General features: G+C 35.8%; 1 protein-coding gene across 2 annotated transcripts in view; it reads left to right on the top strand.

The window, feature by feature from the left end:
* The window catches only part of LOC138064096 (alpha-mannosidase 2-like), a 126,219-nt gene extending 109,937 nt beyond the window's left edge, over window positions 1–16,282 (top strand). For both annotated transcript variants that reach the window (XM_068925059.1, XM_068925060.1), the window contains exons 20-22: window positions 8,618–8,812; window positions 12,288–12,398; window positions 13,356–16,282. In XM_068925059.1, coding sequence (XP_068781160.1) covers window positions 8,618–8,812; window positions 12,288–12,398; window positions 13,356–13,508 — 459 coding nt within the window. In that variant the 3' untranslated portion in view covers window positions 13,509–16,282. The remainder of the gene's footprint in view (window positions 1–8,617; window positions 8,813–12,287; window positions 12,399–13,355) is intronic.
* The last annotated feature ends 3,854 nt before the right edge of the window (window positions 16,283–20,136 follow it).

The following is a 20,136-nucleotide window of genomic DNA, read 5'->3' as shown; positions in this document are numbered from 1 at the left end:
CACAGAATTGCTCTTACCTATCAGAGGGGGGTGAAAGGAATCTCCTGGTCTTAGAGAATACCAAATTTGGCTCTAGCATATTAGGAAGGAAAACTCCCCTGGCTCCCAAGTTCACTGGATTTGACTACCTCTAACAGTCACAGATTTCTTCACTTGCAGTCTCAGTGCCAGCTAAGAATCTACAGAGAGTACAGAAACTGCAGAGTGATTGTAGAGTTACTCTGAACTAATTCAAAACCTTGTGGGTATTTTGCAATGCCTTGGAGTTTTTATTTCCTAAATAATCAACCCTTAGGGACCCCTTTCACTTAGTGTGGCAGAAATGTATCTCTTGTGTAACAGCCTCCAAATGAATTCATAGAAAATATCCCATTCCCAGAGGAGATCAGTTTTTTTTGTCTGCTCATCTGAATCTTCCTTTGCTGGTCACTTCAACAGCTGTCAAAAAAACTAAACAATCCAGGTCATGATTTTCAGTAAAGAACTTGAAACATATTGGTGAAAGAATTTACGCTTTGATAACGCAAAACTGTAAAATAAGTGATGAATATTTCAATGTTGACAAAATATATGCATGAACTGTTCAGGCAGATCTAAACTTTTTTTTTTTTTGCCCCAGGATTTCAGGAAAGACTTCGATGCTCCAGTATTATAGAAAATATAGTCTTGTTTATAGTCTTCCTAAGATTTCAGGGTAGCTGACTGTTCAGTAGTTGCATTTGTGGCTGGCATTTCTGTCTGCAATTTCTCCAGGCTTCCCTAAAAGAGTGAATTTCATTGTAGAGGACTTGCTCTCTTAAAAAGGATACTTCAGCTTTTCGTAAGGAAGATTATTCTGATGAAAACTTGTGTGCAGCTTCAAGATCTTAAGTGTTCTGAATCCCACTGCTTAGAGAAGGTCTGCCAGTCATCTTATTTGACTTCTGTTCAGTCTTAGTGAGCTTTTCATACTAGCCACATGAAAGCTGCTTGAAGAGATGGGACAGTATTTTCTTTGACACCTGGTTATTGTAGCATTGCAGTCTTGAGTAATGAGGGAGAATTATTCACCTCAAAAGAAAAAAAGCTATTACTATTAATGGTTCCTGTTTATGAGAAAGGGTGGAAGTTTGGAGATCTGTTGGGGATTGAAGGAGCTCTAAACCCTTTTTCAAAAAAATTAAATTCAGAACTGTGACTTTGGTGTGAGTAATCCCAATGCTTCTGAAGGAGGATTGGTTTAAATGTTTTCAACCTGTAAGATCCTTTCTTCCAGTCTGCATCAGTATCTAACTGGTATTTGTTTCACTACGGGTGTAAACCCTATTATCTAGTATCCTTCCCTTTGTTTTCTCAAAAGCACTAAAAATTTTTACTTACACACAATCTCTGGCTCCAGAAATTGACATCAGATGAAAGGGATTAATGGTGTATCCTTATCTGGAGGATCTCTTAATGAAGGATTCATAATCTCAGAACCTTTCTAACTTGGTCATGCTTTTTGTATTACAATGTGTAATTAGCTGAGTTTGAGGAAAGTGCATCTGTATTCCACTTAATGAGGTAACACCCAGGCAGTCCGGCATGTAAAGCTTACAACAGAGTTGAAACAGTTTACTGCTTGATGACTGTGCAAGAATGTGGTGCAGTTTTGTTACTGGCTGCCTATTTACAGACATCATCTTCCTCAAGTGAGGAATGCTCTACATGCTTTAAGGATTCAAGACTTTTGCTTTCGGGGAAGAATATATGTATTTTAAAGCTAAGGCAGCTGACTTACATGTCATATGCTTTTTGTCATCTGTTGTAGGACAGCATATTCACATAGTTGTTGTCGGCCATTATGTTCCTCACCTATAAGCAGGCTAGCACTATATCATCCAGCCAGGCTTCTCACGTAAAAGCAGCACCTCCTGGAATATGCAGACATGCTGTCAATCTTTGGTTCTTGCAACAGAACCAAATTTACCTTTCTAGATCTGTTTTTTGTAAGCTTTGAATTCCTTGGCTGACAACCTCAGTTGCTGTCAGCTGTTAGATTATGACTGGGAGAGATTTAATAATGTTGCCGCTTCATGCTTTGGGACCTAAAGATGCTTTGAAGAGTCATCTTACTCCAGAGATTAGAATTTCTAGTCCAGAAGCACTCTTCCTCTGGGAATGCTGCCAGTGGGTTTTCTGAACCTCTGTATCAGAAAGTTGATAAACATGCTTCTTTTGAGTCTTCTGTCGCACAGCATAAGAGGGAGTGAAGAGACTGTGTCTGTCTTCAGGACTATTTCAGGTGATTTGGAATCAGAATCTCTTGATCTACATCCCTTGATTTAACAGGCCTAGAATTCCATCTTTTCCAGATTTTGTTTGAATGTCCTGAGATCCAAAGTCAGCATGTTTGATCAGGTAGTTTGAGTGCTCGTTGGCTTTTGGAGTTATAATTAAATTTCTTTTCTGACTAGGGCTGTCTTACTTCATAGTAGAAAACTGTCTAGAGGAGGACTGAACTGTCAAGATTTATGATTTGATGTTCATGTCTGCGTCAGTTTCCTATCCTTACTTCTGTATTGGAAACTTTAGACTACTTGCTTATATGGAAAAGCTAATTGTTGCTCTGTTAGCTCAGTTAAAGTCCAGTTATCAGCTGTTTCAGCTCTACTTCTTTCTCTACAACGTTTTTCACTTCTTTCTCCCATTCTGTTACTAAATGATTTCTGAAGAGTCTAATTAGTGTTTTTTCCTCTAATTAAGGAGCCCTGTTCCTCAATTTAAATTCTTACCAGAAAACCCTTTCAATCATTTTTCTAATATGTTCTGTCCTCAATTTATCAATAAAATAGCTCTTTCTTCTGCTACAAGGGCAAAGGAGATTCAAGCCCTTATACCATCATCTTCTAGAGTATGCTTTATAGATGAAGCCACTTCTAGAACTTGTTCCAAATTGTAATCTAAGGTTATAGTGGAGTGTTTGGGGTTTGTTGCTGTGTGTTTTCCCCCCCCCCCCAAACTGAAAATTCAGAATTACTCACCTTACTTTTTATGATAAAGAAAGATCCTATATGAAGATCTGTTTACATCTACTGCACAGTCATTCAAGGGGGTTACATTGCAACACAGGATTTCCAGTTGGATAACTGTATGAGTGTGCTATAAGGTAGTTTAAAAAGGAGCTATGTGCTTTGATTAGAACTCATTAAGCTAACACTCAGCTATATCGCTGGCATCTGTCAGAATCTTGCCAATATGTAACATTTGTAAGGCTGCCAGTAGAGCTCCATTCACGCTTTGAGTGTTAAACACTCTCACTGAAGTTAAGGAAATAATTCTTCTTTGAGAGAGCAGTACTTTAATTAGATGGAGACTGTGGGACTTTGTCTTCTGTCTAAGCATCAGCAAGGTACTGCTGAAAGCCACCCACATAGTGAACGTACACATAGACTAACTGTTCATCTAAATGTGTTGTCTATACGTTCAAAACCTTCCCTTCTCTATCTCCCCCGGAGTCCTGTTTAAATTCTGGATCACGTGACTGCGAGGCGAGAAGCACGTTCCAATCCTTTTTATGGCTGTGGTGTACGTAGGAGGAGAGTGGGATTTGAAGCATCACTTCGGAGTCTTCTGTATTAGCATTGTTTTTGCAATATTTGCAAAAATTTGTTTTCCCATTTTGGGTTTTCTGGCAGCTTTTGACACCCGCTTAACTTTATCAAGGTGACCACTATCATTACAGATGTAGATTCACTGAATTGCCTTCCCTGGGAAGAGATGACGGCACTATTTCTATTGGTGCAGACATCCAGAAATTGACTCTGATTCCAGGTCTGAGAATACAAGATTCAAGATAAAATCTCCCCCTAAGTCTTAGTGGTGCATTTCAAAGCTTGAATTTTGGGTAACCCTCAAGTAAAACGCATATGCCTGTAACAAAACTCTCGTGTCTAAACGTAGCAGGAGCAAAGATATGTCTGAGCCAGTTCGAATCAGTTCTAGTTCTGGCATTTGGCAAAGTCCAGGACTGTGTTTTCCTACAATCCTTAGCTACTTCCTGAATCTAAGAACTGAGGAGCCATTTCCTTATAGTTCTGCTCTGGGTTATCTGAGAATTTCATCCCTTTGCCAGTCAGCTGAAAATGATTTCCTCCCACTCAGGCTTCTACCTTGAGGATTCCACTTTCCTTATATCTTGGTTATGGTTTCTCTGCTGCAGCATACGTTACTGCATCTCTATATAAAAAGTACCTTTTTATTCAAATTACTTCTGTTAGCCTAGAGAAGGCTTTGAAAGATGCAGTCCTAGAAGACTGACTTGCCCTGTGCTATCTTTGCCCTAGACAAGGCTCAGGACTCTTCTGATATTTTTACCATCTTCATGTGAGCCAGGATGCGAACTTGCCTGCTTCCCGACCTCCCCCCCCCCCCCCCCCCGGCCTCTGATTTTCTGGGTTTTAGGCAGGTTTTGCCTCTTGGATAGCATGCTTGTACTGAGTGTAACATATCTTTCTGTGTCCAGAACACAACTTTCTGAAAGGCTTCACTTCTGCTCATCTCATGCGACCTTGGTGGCATCTTCTCAGGAATTATTCCTAAAATCTTATAGGTATCTAAACAAGTTCTGTTTGTTTTCAAGTGCTGTAGTTCCAGGCATAAGACTACGTTTGGTAGAATGATTTTTCAGTCACTATTCCCACAAGGACCTGATGCCCTTTTCCAAGTAACTGCTAAATGTTTGAGATGTCTTACAGTGCCATCCACAGTGATAATTAGCACGTAGATAAAACCTGTCAAAGGAAGGAGTTGTTTGTGTGAGTGCTCACCATTCTTCCTCTTTCTGTCTCCTTGGAGTCCCTTAATTCTGAGAACTCTGGAGTGAGGGGCACAGTGATGGGTGTAGGGTGCAGACCTCTTGCTCACTCGTGTTTTTAGGGTGTGTGTTTAGGGATGACTGAAGAGGGAGAGGAAATATATTAACTTGGATACTGTTTAGGCAGAGTCTCTGATTGTAAATGCTTTGGGGGTATGTGTGCCCACAGTATAAAAGTGTACATGAATAACTGATCTCAAATAATTACAGTTGTTGGACAGTCATTTTTTCTTCTCCTGCTTCTTAGGTCACACTCCTCGAATCAGGAACCAGTTGCAAGGGCTTTTGATAAATCTTTCATTTTGAATTTTATAATAGGATGAATATATTATTTGACTGACTCACAGTATAATTTGTAACATTCTAGGAGAGCATTTCAAGTTGTCAGATGCAAGCAATCAGCTTATTTTACGGAAAAATGATTAAAAAATAAAAAGAAAACTGAAGATAAAATACATTGTGACTTTAGAGCATTTATGGCAACAATGTAAACACTTGCTGTTCCTTTTGGGGTAAAATGGTGAATTCTTTGAAAGAACATGTACGTGCGCTGTGGGTGGGCATGTAGGCAGTCACTCAAACTGAAAGCTTGCTGGTACTCTACCTGGAAAAGTGGAAAACAGTGACAAGAAAGTTTGCCAGCGATGCTGAATTATGCAGGTAAGAAACATTGAGACTAACTGGAGAGCTGCAGGAGGACTTAATAAGACTGAGTAAGCACATAGTAAAATGGTAGATGGAATTCAACGTAGATAAATGTGGTGATGCACTTGGGGGGGCACTCCTATACTTTGCAGCTATTGACTGTTACCATTTTTGAAAGTAATTTTGGAATCATAATAGATCTATGAAGATATTAGCCTCAATGCTTAGTAGCTGCTAAAGAGGCAAACACTTAGTCCTTATTAGGAAAGGAACCAAGAACAAAGCAGAAATTACCATCTGGTATCAGTTCAATTCTGGCGTATTTTCAGTTGTTACACATTCATATATGTTTAATGGTATTACAGAATTATAAATAAATGCATGTGCATGCATGCACACCTCAAACCAGGAATTTTAGTAACTTTATGTTTATGATGAACTGATACATAAAGCAAAGGAGGGGATTATTTATCTCCCATTTATTTTTTTACTTCTGTGTTTTCAGCCTATCATAAAATGCAAATTTAAATTTGGCAAAGCTTAAGATATTATGTTGTGAGCAATTTACCTCTGCGAGGTTTTCATTAAAAAACATTTATTTAATTATGAACAAGTAGGATTTTATTTGATTAAGTATGTAAAGAAAAATGAGAACCAAAATAAGTGTCCCCACACTTTTATCTTGTATTCAGTGACGTTCTGGAACTGCATATTCCTTTCTAAAGTTGGTCTATTTTCTGGCTTCTATGGTGCTTTAACGAGCTGTTGCTAGTTCAAGTCAGTAATGCTTGGACTTAGCCATTTTGGATTTGTGACACAATTTCTGCAGGCACATAAAAGCACTGCAAATACAATTGTGTAAAAGATGGAGAAAGTCCCTCGAGTTCCTGCTGCCGTGATGTTGAAACACACCTACTAAAAGCAGGCTTTATGCAGTTAAGACCGACAAAGATGCTGGTTGCAGTTGCTTCCAGAAAAATTTTTAACAAGTTAGATTTAAAAAAAGGAAAAGGGAGGCAGGGAGGATACAATTCAGATGAATCTGAAAAAAGTAGAAAATACGGGAAATCAGGATAGGAAATTTATGTAGAAGCAGCAGCCTGGGGAGGACTAGCTGGCTGTCAGCGTTCAGGTAGATATTGAGTAGATAGGAACAACTTGCTGAAGTAGTAACTTGCTATGGTCATGAGTCACTTACTCCTTTCTCTAAACTACCTTGTTTACACATTGGAGGATGTAATATTTTTGACTTTTTTGAGATTTTAATGTTCTTGGAAGTCTGTATAGCTGGTATGATACGTAGATTTCAGTTAAGTGAAACCTACACGTGGGGAGAGGATGGAGTCATAAGGAATAATGGAGTCATAAGACAGCTTTATCAAGAATTTTTCCAACTTTAAATAATAAATAGATGGAGGTTTCCAATGTTGTGAAAGGTCTTCAGTCTAACATAGGAAAGACAATTTGCAGTAGCGTTTTCAACGTTAAGATATTCTTCTAAATAACTTTATTATATCAGAAGCCCTATATTTTGTGTATTCTTTAACCAGTGTGTTAGAAGAATGAGAAGCAGGTAAATGTTTCAGAGTTTTGTAGTTCAGCTGTGTTTGTTTCATCCGTGTGTCACATAAGTTCCAGAAAATACCAAAGCAATTAGCAATAAAAAGAGCAATAAATATCTCACCTGTGTGTTGATAAATCTGTGAATTTTTAGATAAGAGTTTTTAAGTGTGATGAACAATTTATTTGCAAGCTACACTCATCTTGTGAAATATTTATTCAAATATCTTGAATTGCTTCCTCTAATGTTGTGATTTTGACCAGAGAACTCTACGCAGAGGTCAGTTTAGGTTATTTTTATATTATATTCTAATTTTGAGTGACAGTTTTTCTAAACCACTTTATGTGTTGGTAACAGAACTGTTATGCAGGAATTCTTCTGCTTGTGAGTAAAGAGATACAATGTTGAAGTCTGCCCACAGAGCTCTACTGCATGGCGCTGAATTTCATGTTGCAGCTGAGCAGAATGCTTTTTTCTGAAAGCAGCAGTCATGGGAATTTTTGTTTTGGTCTCAGATGCATCGAGATCACTTCTGCCAGCTCTATTTCAAATCATACTAGTAGGCACAACCGGGGCCCAAACGCCTCAGCATGCACAGGCGCTCTTTTGAGCATATAGTAGTCAAGCTTGCCCTTGTTTGATGAAGGTAGCATTTTTACTGGAAGTTATTTTCCCCTATGTTACAGAATGTACTAAAAATGATAGCTTAGTTTTCCATGCGGAAAACAGAAGCATTATTAAATTGTTTTCTAGTTCACGCTGCTATTTTGTTCAGAGCACTTTCAGTGATACAAGCTGGTAGAATACGTGCAGCATTTCAGAATGCCCAGAACGAGAGGCTCTTTCTGCTCCGAAACTGTTTAGAAAAGATGATGCTCTTGAAAAGTACACTTGTATCCTCAAGAGTGAATTTGAAAATACTTTTCACTGAGCAACTAGATTAAGCTTAAAGTCCCCAGCTCTGGGGCAGTTACCTGACCCCTCTGATCAAGTGCTTAAGAATTGCAGGGCTAGTGAACGGGGAGTTTGTTATTCTTTCCTGAACTGGGTCAAATACACTAAATTTCAAGCAAGACGTTTCAGCCTCCCCCCACCGCCCAAGTCAGCCTTCCATTTCCAAACAGTACGTTCCACTAACAAATTTCCGACCTCGTTGAAGACAAATAGGTTGCCAGCACAAAGTGAGAGGAGAGTGAGCAGCAGGGGACTAACAGTAAATGTTGATAAGCAAGCCATTATGGATAGTTTTTGATGAGGGAGACTGCAGGGCAAGAATGTTTTCTAGGTTATGTGTTTGAGGGATAACACCGAAAACTAAGCGATGATGTAAATGAAGATTCCCTTCTCGGGATCATTTTGAAAGATGTATTAAAGATTTATAAAAGTAGTAGGTATTCCTACTACTAGAAGAAAGAATTAGTGGATGATCAGAAGGTCAAGAAGTAATTAAATGGTCAGTCTGTAAATTTAAGTGTTCTATTAAGTTAATAGAATCATGTGAAGTAAATGGGTTTAGAAGTTTAGACTTGTTAATGTATTAAGTTGACTTTACAAGTATTTTCTCTTGTATTTTGCAGAATGAAGACAAGTCCTCAGTCAGTTTTCCCTCACTCCTTAGTCATATAACTTCTGCTTTCATAAATCATCCTGTAATTCCAATGACAATTTATGCAGATTCAGGTGTCCCTGAGATGTTAAATACTTTCTCTCCGCTCATGTCATCCATGCCTTGTGACATGCACGTAGTTAATCTGAGGACAATCCAATCAAAGGTAAGTCGAATTACTATTTTAATGAGCAAACATAAGATACAGCTTATTAATATAGTCTAGTAAAATATTTTACTCATATTATATATAAAATTCACAAATTACCTTCCTAAATTGGAGTGTGATGACTAGCTTTTGTAATTCTACAAGAACTGAAAACTTGTGCCTCCATGCTGGTGATTGTTCAAGTGTCATGACAGCTCTTGAGTTTGCAGTACTGGTGTGTGCACTTCAAAAGGAGAATTAGTAGTAGTTGTACACCAAGAGGACTATCATTATAGGCAAGAGTAGTTCTTCCCCACTGCAGAAATGATACTATGCCCTGCAGTGAATTTCTTGCATGCCAGAATGTCCTCCTTAGTTCTCTCCTCACTTCCTACTTCCTCTCTCCATTTCCCAAGAATGAGTGACAAATGTCGTAATTTTTATTAATTGACGCAATACAATTTTTTACGGAAATGTAAACTTCTACATTGCTTTAGCTGTTGGAACTGATTTTCAAGAGACTGTATAATTACAATTTCACAGAAAAAGAGTATCCAATTAAAATAGAGAATTATTAAGATTTAAGGCAGAAATCAGAATGCATGAAAGTGCATTAAAGCATAAATGAGGAAAAAATGTAAGGGAATTCCTTGTTTCCATTTAAATTATTCCCCTCAGAGAGGAAAGAATTGCTGCTGTTGTAAGATATATCATCCTGTCAAGGAAGAATGCAATGCCTTGGGAAGATGAAATTCAAAGACGTTTTTAAATAAAACCCTAGTTTATAAATGGATTGACAAAAATCTTACCTACTATAAATAGACTGGGCCTCAGCATTTAAAAATTGACTTCATTTTTTCTTTTATGCTAAATATAAATACATTTTTTGTCCTGTTGCTTAAACTTTTCAGTGCATGTCTACTATCTTGTAGTAATCAGATAAAAGCTATTTAAGTGATTTTGTCATCAAAATCTTAGCAATGTTGCCCTGAGATACTGCTTATGAGATAGCCGATGTGAGGACAGCATTAAACTTTTCAGAGAGATCAAAATCAAATCAAGCCTTGGCAGCTGTTCTGAGAAATGCAGTATTGTTTGTACAATAGTTTGGGAATTTTTGTCATATTACATTGCTGTGAAGTTTTACAGGATTAAGGATATTGGCATTTGCTGAAAATTGAGAAAAAGGATACAGGTTTTCATACAGTTATAGGCAAATTTAGAAGGTATATGTGATGTAAATTAGGTTCATAATCATTCAGATATTCCCTTAGGCTTGCATACACTTAATCTAATTTACCTAGAGCTGGTACAAGAAGAGGTAAGTTAAAGTAGATGCAGAGGCTGTGGTAACTTGCTAGATCTTGCATCTCCTTTCGTAGTAAGTTAAAACAGCCTAATCCTTTACACAGGGGTGTTAGGTGCATGATAAAGTCCGGGGAAGTCTAAATGCCTGACTGCTGTATCATAGAGGTTTATACTCGGCAAAGCTCTGTTCCTAAACGTTCTGTTAATTATTAAATAACTTCCTATTTTAAATATTCTGAATCTTAATTAGGATAATATTTAATTTTGAAAAACTTAAGAGTTGAAATAGTCATGCTGTCATTTGAAATGCATTTATTATGGAGATGATTACAAGATAATTCCACTGGATATAGAGTGGAATGTTGATATCCATGACTGGCTTGTCATTTCTAGCTTCGCTTTATCCCCATAGGAAGTCAGGCTCTTGCAGTATGAATTTTAATACTTCACTAATCTGATGTTTAGGCAGTCAGTATTATTTTGTGTGCATAAAAACATGTATTTTTAAGTGCAGTGCTTTATTTCAAATATATGTCACATCAATGACAGTTAAAACCAAGCCTCTCATTTCATAGTTGGAAACTGAAGTTAATTTTGTTACATCATCCTAATTACCTTATTTAATGTAGAAAATGGTGCCACTGTTCTAATAAACAACGCAGAACATTTTCAACCCTCAAGGATCTGAAGTGCTGTAAACCTGTCTAACTAGGCTCATGATGGACCTAATTCACTAATTAAGAACCTGATATTAGGTTGTTACAAACCATTTTGTTTAGAGAAACCTTCTCAAACTGAGATTTATTCATGCCTTGCAAGCTATGCAAAGTTTTCACCTGCCAATGTTTTATTTAAGTATCTCTTCTGAAGCCCAAATACAGTTGAATACATTTTTTGTATTTTTAAATGAGGAACTTAGTAAAACACAGATGTAAAGTTTATCAGCTTACTATTTTTTATCACCTCAGTGAGTAATTAATACTGTGAATTTGTGGTGCAATGCAACTATGTCATACTGTGTTTCAAATAAGCTGGTTTCAGTGCCATGATCTCCTTTATTAGGAGGAGATAGGTTTGGATGTGAAGCATCTCTCATACCTTACACTCCCAAGGGTTAAAGTATAATAAAAAGCTTAACACTTACTGACATACTTGGCATCGGAAAAACTGGCAGTTTTGTCCCAGGTAGTAGATGCTCCTTAAGTACTGGAATGAAGCTAACTCATGACAGAGACAGACACTTGGGAGAAAGCACCAGTACAAAAAGTAAGTAAAGTAGAAATAAAAATATTAGCCCGAAGAACTAGCAAGGCAAAGTCAGGATCATCTCTATTAGATCCCCTTATTAAACTATAATAAGATGAAAAGCTGAAGAAAGTAAAATAAGAAAAATACAATGAAATAAATAAAAAATCAGAGAAAATAAAGTACTAAGGTAAGTGTAGTGATATAGCAAACAGCTTGCAACATGCAGGACAGCGTAAAAACAGCTTTCCAGACAGGTGCACGATCTGACTTTCTCTGAAGTACACATCAAAACAAGATGCCATTATTAATATGATAGTGTATCTTGTGGCCATTTTGACCTAAGCGACTTTAGTGTTTTGGTCCAAACTACAAAGTTGAGATTACTGCATAACGCTTATTGAGGCTTAAGAGCACCGTATATTCTATATGCAAACACAGAATTTATTTTAATATTTGTAAATTATTTGATATTTGTATAATTTGTGTATATAATATTTGTGTATGGTTTCCTGTAGACTTTAAGCTGAGTAAGATTTTTAGGGACCAGATGCGCAAACTGAAAAATCAATGGAAGACAGACGCTACAAATAATTAAAGCTGGCTATTGCAATTACCACATACATTCTACTTTGTTTTGATTTTACCTTGTAATTTATCTAGGAAGCCAATTAATACAACTACACTAAGCTACTTTAGCTACGCTTAAATTTTGAGTCTGCACTTATGTACATAGCTATCAGACTTTGAACTCCTTGGTTAACATAGGATTTGTGTTCTATAGCAATTTGTATATCCGAAATCACTTTGCTATTCGATTCTTTTGATATTTAGTCTTATAAACCTTAGAAGAAAGGTGGCTGTTCAATCTGATGTCCTAAAACGTCTTGCTTGCTATGCTACTTCCTGAGTAACTTTTATTTCTTTTGTTTACTTGCAGGCAGATTTTGAGCCATCTGATGAAGCTGCTCTGATCCTTCACAGGAAGGGTTTTGATTGTAGATTTTCAAACAGAGACGTGGGTCTATTCTGTTCTACTACTCAGGGAAAGGTATAGTGACATTTTATGGGTATCTCACTGTGTAATTTTTGCAAAAACATAGATATTAAAGTCAAATTGTGGTTGAAATCTTAGTAGTTATTTCTCAAGAGTTATGGTTTCAGGATGTTAGTTATGCTTATCTTGAAAGCTGAGTATAGTGTCTTCCTTTTGATAAAGGTATGAAACTTCTTGTGTATAAATTACTGTGTAAGCATCGGTAAATAAACCTCTAGGTTGGAGTTCTAATCTTACTAATTTCCTGTAAATATTATTTTCAAGTAACTGATCAGTATTCCTCAAATAGTTTTAAAATAGTGTAATGTAGACAAGTTTATCAAAGAAAGAGTTGAATCACCAGTTCTTAAGTGGATTGTCTGAATAGCATTACCTAATATATTCACAAGTCATGTGACCGCTACTTTGAAAATTGTTACCTCTTACAGCATGTATTTGTCTACTCCTGCTCACTTGTATGACCTACATCATTGCGAATATCTGAGCATGTTACCCATGCTGTAGAATTGTTGTGATATGTAACTGCTGTAATTATACAGCCTGTTTCTAAAGATTACAGATCTTGGGCTGGATAGTTGTGAATCTGTGGGATTTTCATAATCAAATCTTGAAATAGGTTTGGGACTTTTATTAACGGAAGACTGTTATTGTGATTAGAAAGAGGAAGAGTTGTAATCCAAATATTTCCATCAATTTTTTTGTGTATTGATTAAAGTTTAATTTAGTTGCTTTGAAATGTGACAAGTGAACACTGCCTAAGATGCTTTTTTCTAGTGCATAGCATTTGAGACATGGTATGTAGATATATTTGGTGTCCTTGGTGTAGGATTTGCTGTGCTATTACCTGTAAGGAGATGCATCATTGGGATCACTGCTAAAGATTAAGTTAAAGTCAATGTTAAGGTATGTATTTTATTTTCTAAATATAAATATATATATATTTCTTTCCAGATAAAGGTGCATAAACTCTTTAATACATTCAGTGTGGAAAGTTTTACACCCACATCTTTATCTTTGATGCATTCACCTCCAGATGCCAGAAACATAAGTGAAATAAATATGAGTTCTATGGAGATAAATACGTTCCGGATTCGGCTAAGATGAAATCTGACTTTAATACTCAGAGAAGAGGAATCTGCAATTGTATCTCTTCCAAGTTTGACGTGCAATAAGAAGCACATTATTATTATTCCAGCTTCTGGATACTGTGAGAAGAAACATGCATTCTGTAGGTTTTTTTTGACCAACACAGTGAAAAGCCATGTTGTAAGCAATTTTCTTGGGTTTTTTGTTTGTTTTTTTGTTTGTTTATTTTTTTCGTGAAATACCAACATCAGTATAAGTTAATGCAACAAGTGAAGAAATTTCAAAGGATGTTAACCTCTCAACAGATTAAATCTCAGGTTAAATGCTAACTAATGGTGTATCTGGTGTTCTTATTTTAGTATTCGTAGGGAGGGGTTTGGATTTTAAACAATCTGTTTTGCTGATCCTTCATAAATTTATGTACAAATAATTCAATGTAGAAATCCCTGATGCAGCTTGGAATTAAAATGGAATAAAATGTTCTTGGGTAGTAGCTAATGTCCAAATATTTGCAATCATTTGCATAAATGACAATAATTTCAATTTATTCCACAATTAATTTCAATTTATTCAACAGAAAAGAGATTTTTTTGAATTGTGGTAGAATGAAAGCTTGCAGTCCTTGTGACAAGTGATGATAGATTTTAGTACTTCTACCATTTGCTTGAGTTATGTAACTAGGAAAATATGAATCTACAGAACAATTTTGCATTGAACGTGTTTAATAAAACTCCCATTTTGTTACTTGACATACTGGGATATGTGCAATTATTCCATTATCATATATGATGAGAAATGTCAGTAATTATCATGAATACAAGATTTTTTACAAAACTCATTTGGATATTGATGTTCTCTGAAATGAGTTTTCTATTTCAAGATTACCATATCAAGATAAATGTGCCTTATTTTTTGATACGTCTTGTTACAATTTTGGTGTCTACGTTAATGTTTTTGGGGAAGGGTAGTTTATATAATACTTAAACTGTGCATCTCCTATTTGACAATGCTGGCCGCACTCTGATCTATGTCCTCCTGCACCAAGTTAGTGCTATCTTATTCTGAACATGTTGACTATATGAATGTATTAAAATGATGTCATAACACAACAACAAAAATCAAGAATTACTGTAAAATCTAAATTCCGCTGCTTTCAAGGAAATTGCAACTTGATGCAGAGATTTGATAGAGAGCAAGACATAGTTTGCAAACCCATCATAAGTTGTGCTTGCATGTCACATACTGTGGTGACCTGTGCATTCAGAATCATGTGCCTCTATTTTAAACATCTTTATTCAAACTTGCATCCTCATGCAACATCGCCAGTGTGCACATTACTGAAAAGTAGGTTCTTACTCTTTTTGCTTTTTCATGTGTTAACTAACTCACATTTAGTGCCGAAGCCATTTGAGTGTGGAAAATATTTCCCTATGTAGAACTACTGTTTACAGTTAAAACATACAAACATGCATTTGAGTATGATCCCCTTTACTGATCTTTATTTATCTTCATATCCCTTTTTTCCATCTCTTGCTTAACCTTTGCTTTTCCATATGTCACGGTTTCTTTAATAATAATGCATGAAAAGTCAACTGGTAGAAAGATGTGCTATTTTGTAACTCTTCACATTGCCAACTGTTCTCAATTTGATCATTATCGTTCCACAGCGTATCAAATTATATCTTGTAGCTACAGGCAATCTTAAAGAAAATGAAAGTAAGTTTTAATTCATACATTGTCATGGCTGGATCTCTGTCAGGATTGCGTAGGTTTCCCTACTTAACTCAATCTACTGTATGTTTTGTAATTAATGGAATATATAGCAGGATCTGGTGCAAGTTATGTCAAGAACATAAAAACCACTAACCATAAATGGAAGAAACGGATGGATCCAATAAATGGATGTTTTCATGCAATAAACATGTACTGTAAGTTTTTTTTTTTAGTTATAGTATTTGAAAATATTATTCTTTCTTGTTGGAACTTACCGCTTGGTAGACTTGCCAGCAGAAGGTTCTAATAACATTTCTTTTGTTGCATTTTAAGAATTAAAACACTTCAGAGACTTTTGTGTGTTCTGTGCAAGAGAGCTCTCATTCTATTTTAAATTTTGTTAATCAGAAAAGTAAAATCTTGATGCAATAAAGTTTTAAAGTATTTTGCCTGTTGGAATTGCTTCCAAAAGATGTTTCATAGCATTGTATCTTTTTAATTTATCATCAGCTGTACAATCATGATGCCTGAATCTTCCTTAACCAGCAGATTTTTTTTTTTTTTTTTTGTTAATGCAACAGTAGAACAGTCTTCAGTTTGGAGCCCTTTCCTAAAACACTTAAGTTAAAACTCCAAAGCCTAATGAAAGATTTTGCCATAATTGGTTCAGGATGTGGCTGTTGATGCTTTTCAACAGCTATTGTGAATTCTTACACTGTACTTACATAAGAGATTTCAAGTTCTGGTTCTTCTGTGCATTTGCCATCTAATTTCATCATATTCTTTATTTTTTTCTATTTTTATAGCTGCTGGTTTTATAACTACTGGTTAAGAGAACCAAGCATCCTTACGTTCAACCAATATTGTTTTAAAGACAATGCTGTATAAGAATATCGGAATTGTACCTGTACTGAGATTTTTTTACATTCCTTTATCTTAAATGTCTTTGTTTTTACCTGCTCATGTTGTCTCTGAAACAAACTGATTTAAATTGAAGGGTTTTGATATTTTCTCTTGGAAGGTTTTATATCATTTGGGGAAATGTAATATAAGATCTCTAATAAAAGAAAATCTTATTGTGAGAAGTGTTCAGTGTCATCAATGCCTTAACAACAGCTAACTTAAAGGAATCATGTTTGCTGTTTTTGTTTTTTTTTTTTAAGAAGTTTGATAAATCAGTAATATTTGGGAATGAGGATTTTCTGTAGAGAAATGCACTGCTGATGAAAGATGCCATCTTATTTCACAGGTGCCAAACAGATGAAGATAGATACCGAGTGCAGAGACCTTAATATATGTGACTGCAGGGCACGGGAAGGGAATGGGTACCTCCTCTTTCACAAAAGAAATCTGATGCTAAAATAACAGAAAATAATGGCAGGTGTGAAATGCTAGAAGAATTTTTTACTGTCTTGAACTAATCTCATTTCTCTTTGTGTTTTTTAGAGTAGTAGAATAGAAGCTATTCTTGTAACTTCACTGCGCAAATTAACAAATATAAGACTAATAACTAATTGCTATTAGAAAATACAGTCAAAATAACATTACGGCTAAAATTAAATGGAATGCTTTTAAGTACATAATACTAATAGAGTATATTCACATGTGACGAGTTGAACAGTCGTAGATGCTTCACAGACTTGTTTCCCAAAGTGCTGATAGAGCTTCATAATAAGTACCAAAGACAACTAGTATAAATTTCCGTCTGGGACTAGTTGATGGTGGACCAAATAGTCTTAGCTAGAAGTATAAAAGTATACACAATATGCGTATACACATACCACTTAAAGCCCCATAATTTTAAAGCTGAAATTTCAAGAAAAAGAAGTATGTAACATGTATCTCAAGCACACAGCAGTGGATATGGATTCATTTTGAAGATCACCTTTCTAAGGTCATCCTACTCCAGAATCCATTAATGTCAATGTGATGATCTGGGCAGTTATCATTCTACTAATTATAGCTACGGTTAAAATGATCTTTTCCTTTTGAAATATAATTAGTTATATTTGCTCTATACCTTGGCACTTCATGTTTTAACATGACAGCTGCCACATCTTTCCACACACATTTTAAACAATAATTTCTATAATGAAAGTGCTACCCAATATGTTCTGCAATACAGCTGTTGAATGTAATATTCAAGGAGATACTTGTTCTTCAATGACTGTTTCAACTTCTGTTTTTGCACACTGAAATATGTTGCTTAGTAAAGGATCTAACAGGTTCTGACTTGTGGTGAGTAGTTTTATATACGACAGTATAAAATTATATATAAAGTTAGAGATTCAATTAGGTGTCCTATTCATTTTAGAATAATTGCTCTTGTAATAATTGATTATATATTTTTAAGAATTATATTTAAGAATTTGCAACAACAACAAAAATCAGCAAAAGGTAATTCATTTTCTGAAAGAGGGAATATACAAAAAGACTTAAGCTAGAATAAGCTTAAATCTTCTTTGGAAAAATACTGGGATTTTCAGGCAGGCAAACTATAGATTACAGTCCTAAATTGTGGATTTGTCTGTCTTTTAATATACAGATTTTATGAACTAATTAATATTTATGATATATGTTGTATCACTAGCTTTTGTCTGCCAGAATTTCTATGTAGTGGCAATAATGTATTATTTAGATTACTCTCCTTCTTTCATATGAATTATTTACTAACACTGTGGGTAATGAGAAAATGAAATAACTATTTCTTTATTGAATGTAAACTTGGTGCTATTTGAACTGTAAAGATGGGATATTTTTTAATCATACATTCCAGAGCTTCAGGTTTATAGTGTAACAGACACCATATAGTAAGAAGAATATGTTGAAGGGATGATGCCCTTTGACTAGCAGTCTGTAAACCCATTCCTGTTATGGGTATAATGAAACTGGAGACTTTTAAAACCCTAATTGTGTCTGTCCTGCTTGCCGCTACCACCCGCTGTGAATCACACACAGCCAGGATGCAGGGAGCAATGTGCCTCAGTTCCTTGCAAAGCATGACCTGCTAAGTACCTTGTGGTCTTCTCAGATAGCTAGTCTATTTTTATGTCTATTTCTAACATGGCAGTTCTTGGTGTGCTGCTTTCTCCTTTCTTTATATGCCAGCTAAATGCCTCAGCTTTTTTCTTTTTTTTCTCTTCAGTGATGTAATTGCTGGCAAAAACTTCTGCCTTGAGCTTTGTCTCTGATGGAACAAGAGGATCGTGTCCCTAAATGGTCACGCACCTTGCCTTTACTGCTTGGAAGAGAGTACATCCCTACCAAGGACAGGATTGTTGTCTTGAATCATCTCTCAGCTTCTCTTTTGAATTTGAGGTCTATCAGCCTGATGCTTGTTTCAGCTGAGCTCCAGGACACTGCGTCTAAGCTTTGGCTCAGGTAGCATAGCCTAAGACTCGGACTTGTGTACTCTGTCAGGCCCAAGTGAGGCTCAGCTTGGGACCCAAGAGCTGTGCATGCCCCAGAGCTCTGGATTCTGCATCTTCTGCCAGCTCGGAAGAGTTTTTCAGACTTTTCCAGACTCCCCATTTCCATTCGTAGCGACTGTATTGGGAGAGCTGGTCTCTGAGAACCAAAAGAATTCCCAAGCAAGGGCAATACTATTTCAGCAGTCTAGGTAGTTCAAAGAAAGAAAGTACATACACTTTCTTTTTTTAAATATATATATATATTATATTATTACATATAATGTATAATAAATATTTTTCAAATGTGTTTTATATAAAATATATACATATATATATAGCCTATTAGAGAAGTCAGTCTTTGAAGACCTGACAGGGTAAAATGTAAGAACATAGTCTTCAATTTCTGTTGATCTCTAAAATGACAGGCTCTAGGTTAAAGACCCATCCACAAGAAAGGGAAAGGAATTGAAATAGTGACTTGCCAATGGTTTGATTTCTTCAAAAATGATCTCCTTTGCTTTTTCCTCTTTCTCCATTACTTCCTCCAGTTTCTAAAAATAACCTGTAAATAAGAGACTTTATGGTATCCAGTGTTACAAGCTTGGGTACTGGGGACCCTCCAAGATCAACCTGTTCACATCAGTGACCAAGAAAACATGTAATTCCTTTGGTCTGAGCTGCTTTTGCAAGGATCCGTGTGTCAGATGTTTTCTAACCCTCTCTATTTTCTGTGATACACTTGAAGAAACAGGTGGGAGTGTCCCTATAGATATATAACTCTTAAAGAAAGGTTACTCAAACTGTAGGTTTCTATGTGTACAAATCTCTGCAGTATGAATGATATACAGCCTGATTAATTTTGAAAAAATTAATTGTTTCTTTCTCAAATCTCTTTAAAGAGGCTCTGAAGCTGAAGAACTTCACCAAGAAAACAGTGAAACCAAAATCATTCACCGCTTTTTAATTTTTTAGTAAACATACACTTCAAGTCAAATACAAAAATTTCTATACATAGCAGTTGTCCTATAGTATTGCAAAAAGCAAGAAGTATCTCTAGACCAGTCTTTCGAACCAAATGCTATGATAGGTATTATATATGTATTGTATGATCTGGCAAAATATGATCTGGAACTGCTAGATTTGAATGTCTCTGCCATCTTTTAAGACCATAAAAATAGTTAAGCTCTTAATGAAAGAAGGAAGAGAGCTGGAGGATTTCCAGGAAAAATAGGAAAATGGCTTGCAAGCACAGATGAAGTCTTTGTTAGGGAAAAAAAAAAAATCAGGCATATTGAGAAACTTGGCCATAAAACTACCAGACAGTCAAGTTGCATTAAAGAGACTATCAGCAATCCGATCATGCTGGATCAGGAAGTTCTCTATGAAAAAGGAGATATTAAAGTTTTGGCCAGCTTGGAATTTAATAACAGAAAAGAGCTTCAAAGGTGTAAGAAGTAAAAGAGCCTGATGATGGAAACTTCACTTCCAGATGACAGTGAAGGTCAGCTGCTTGATGACTAAAT

This window comes from Struthio camelus, chromosome W, assembly GCF_040807025.1.
Source record: "Struthio camelus isolate bStrCam1 chromosome W, bStrCam1.hap1, whole genome shotgun sequence".
Lineage (NCBI taxonomy): Eukaryota > Metazoa > Chordata > Aves > Struthioniformes > Struthionidae > Struthio > Struthio camelus.
Note: the sequence above shows the minus strand (reverse complement) of the source record. Positions and strands in the feature narration are given on the sequence as shown.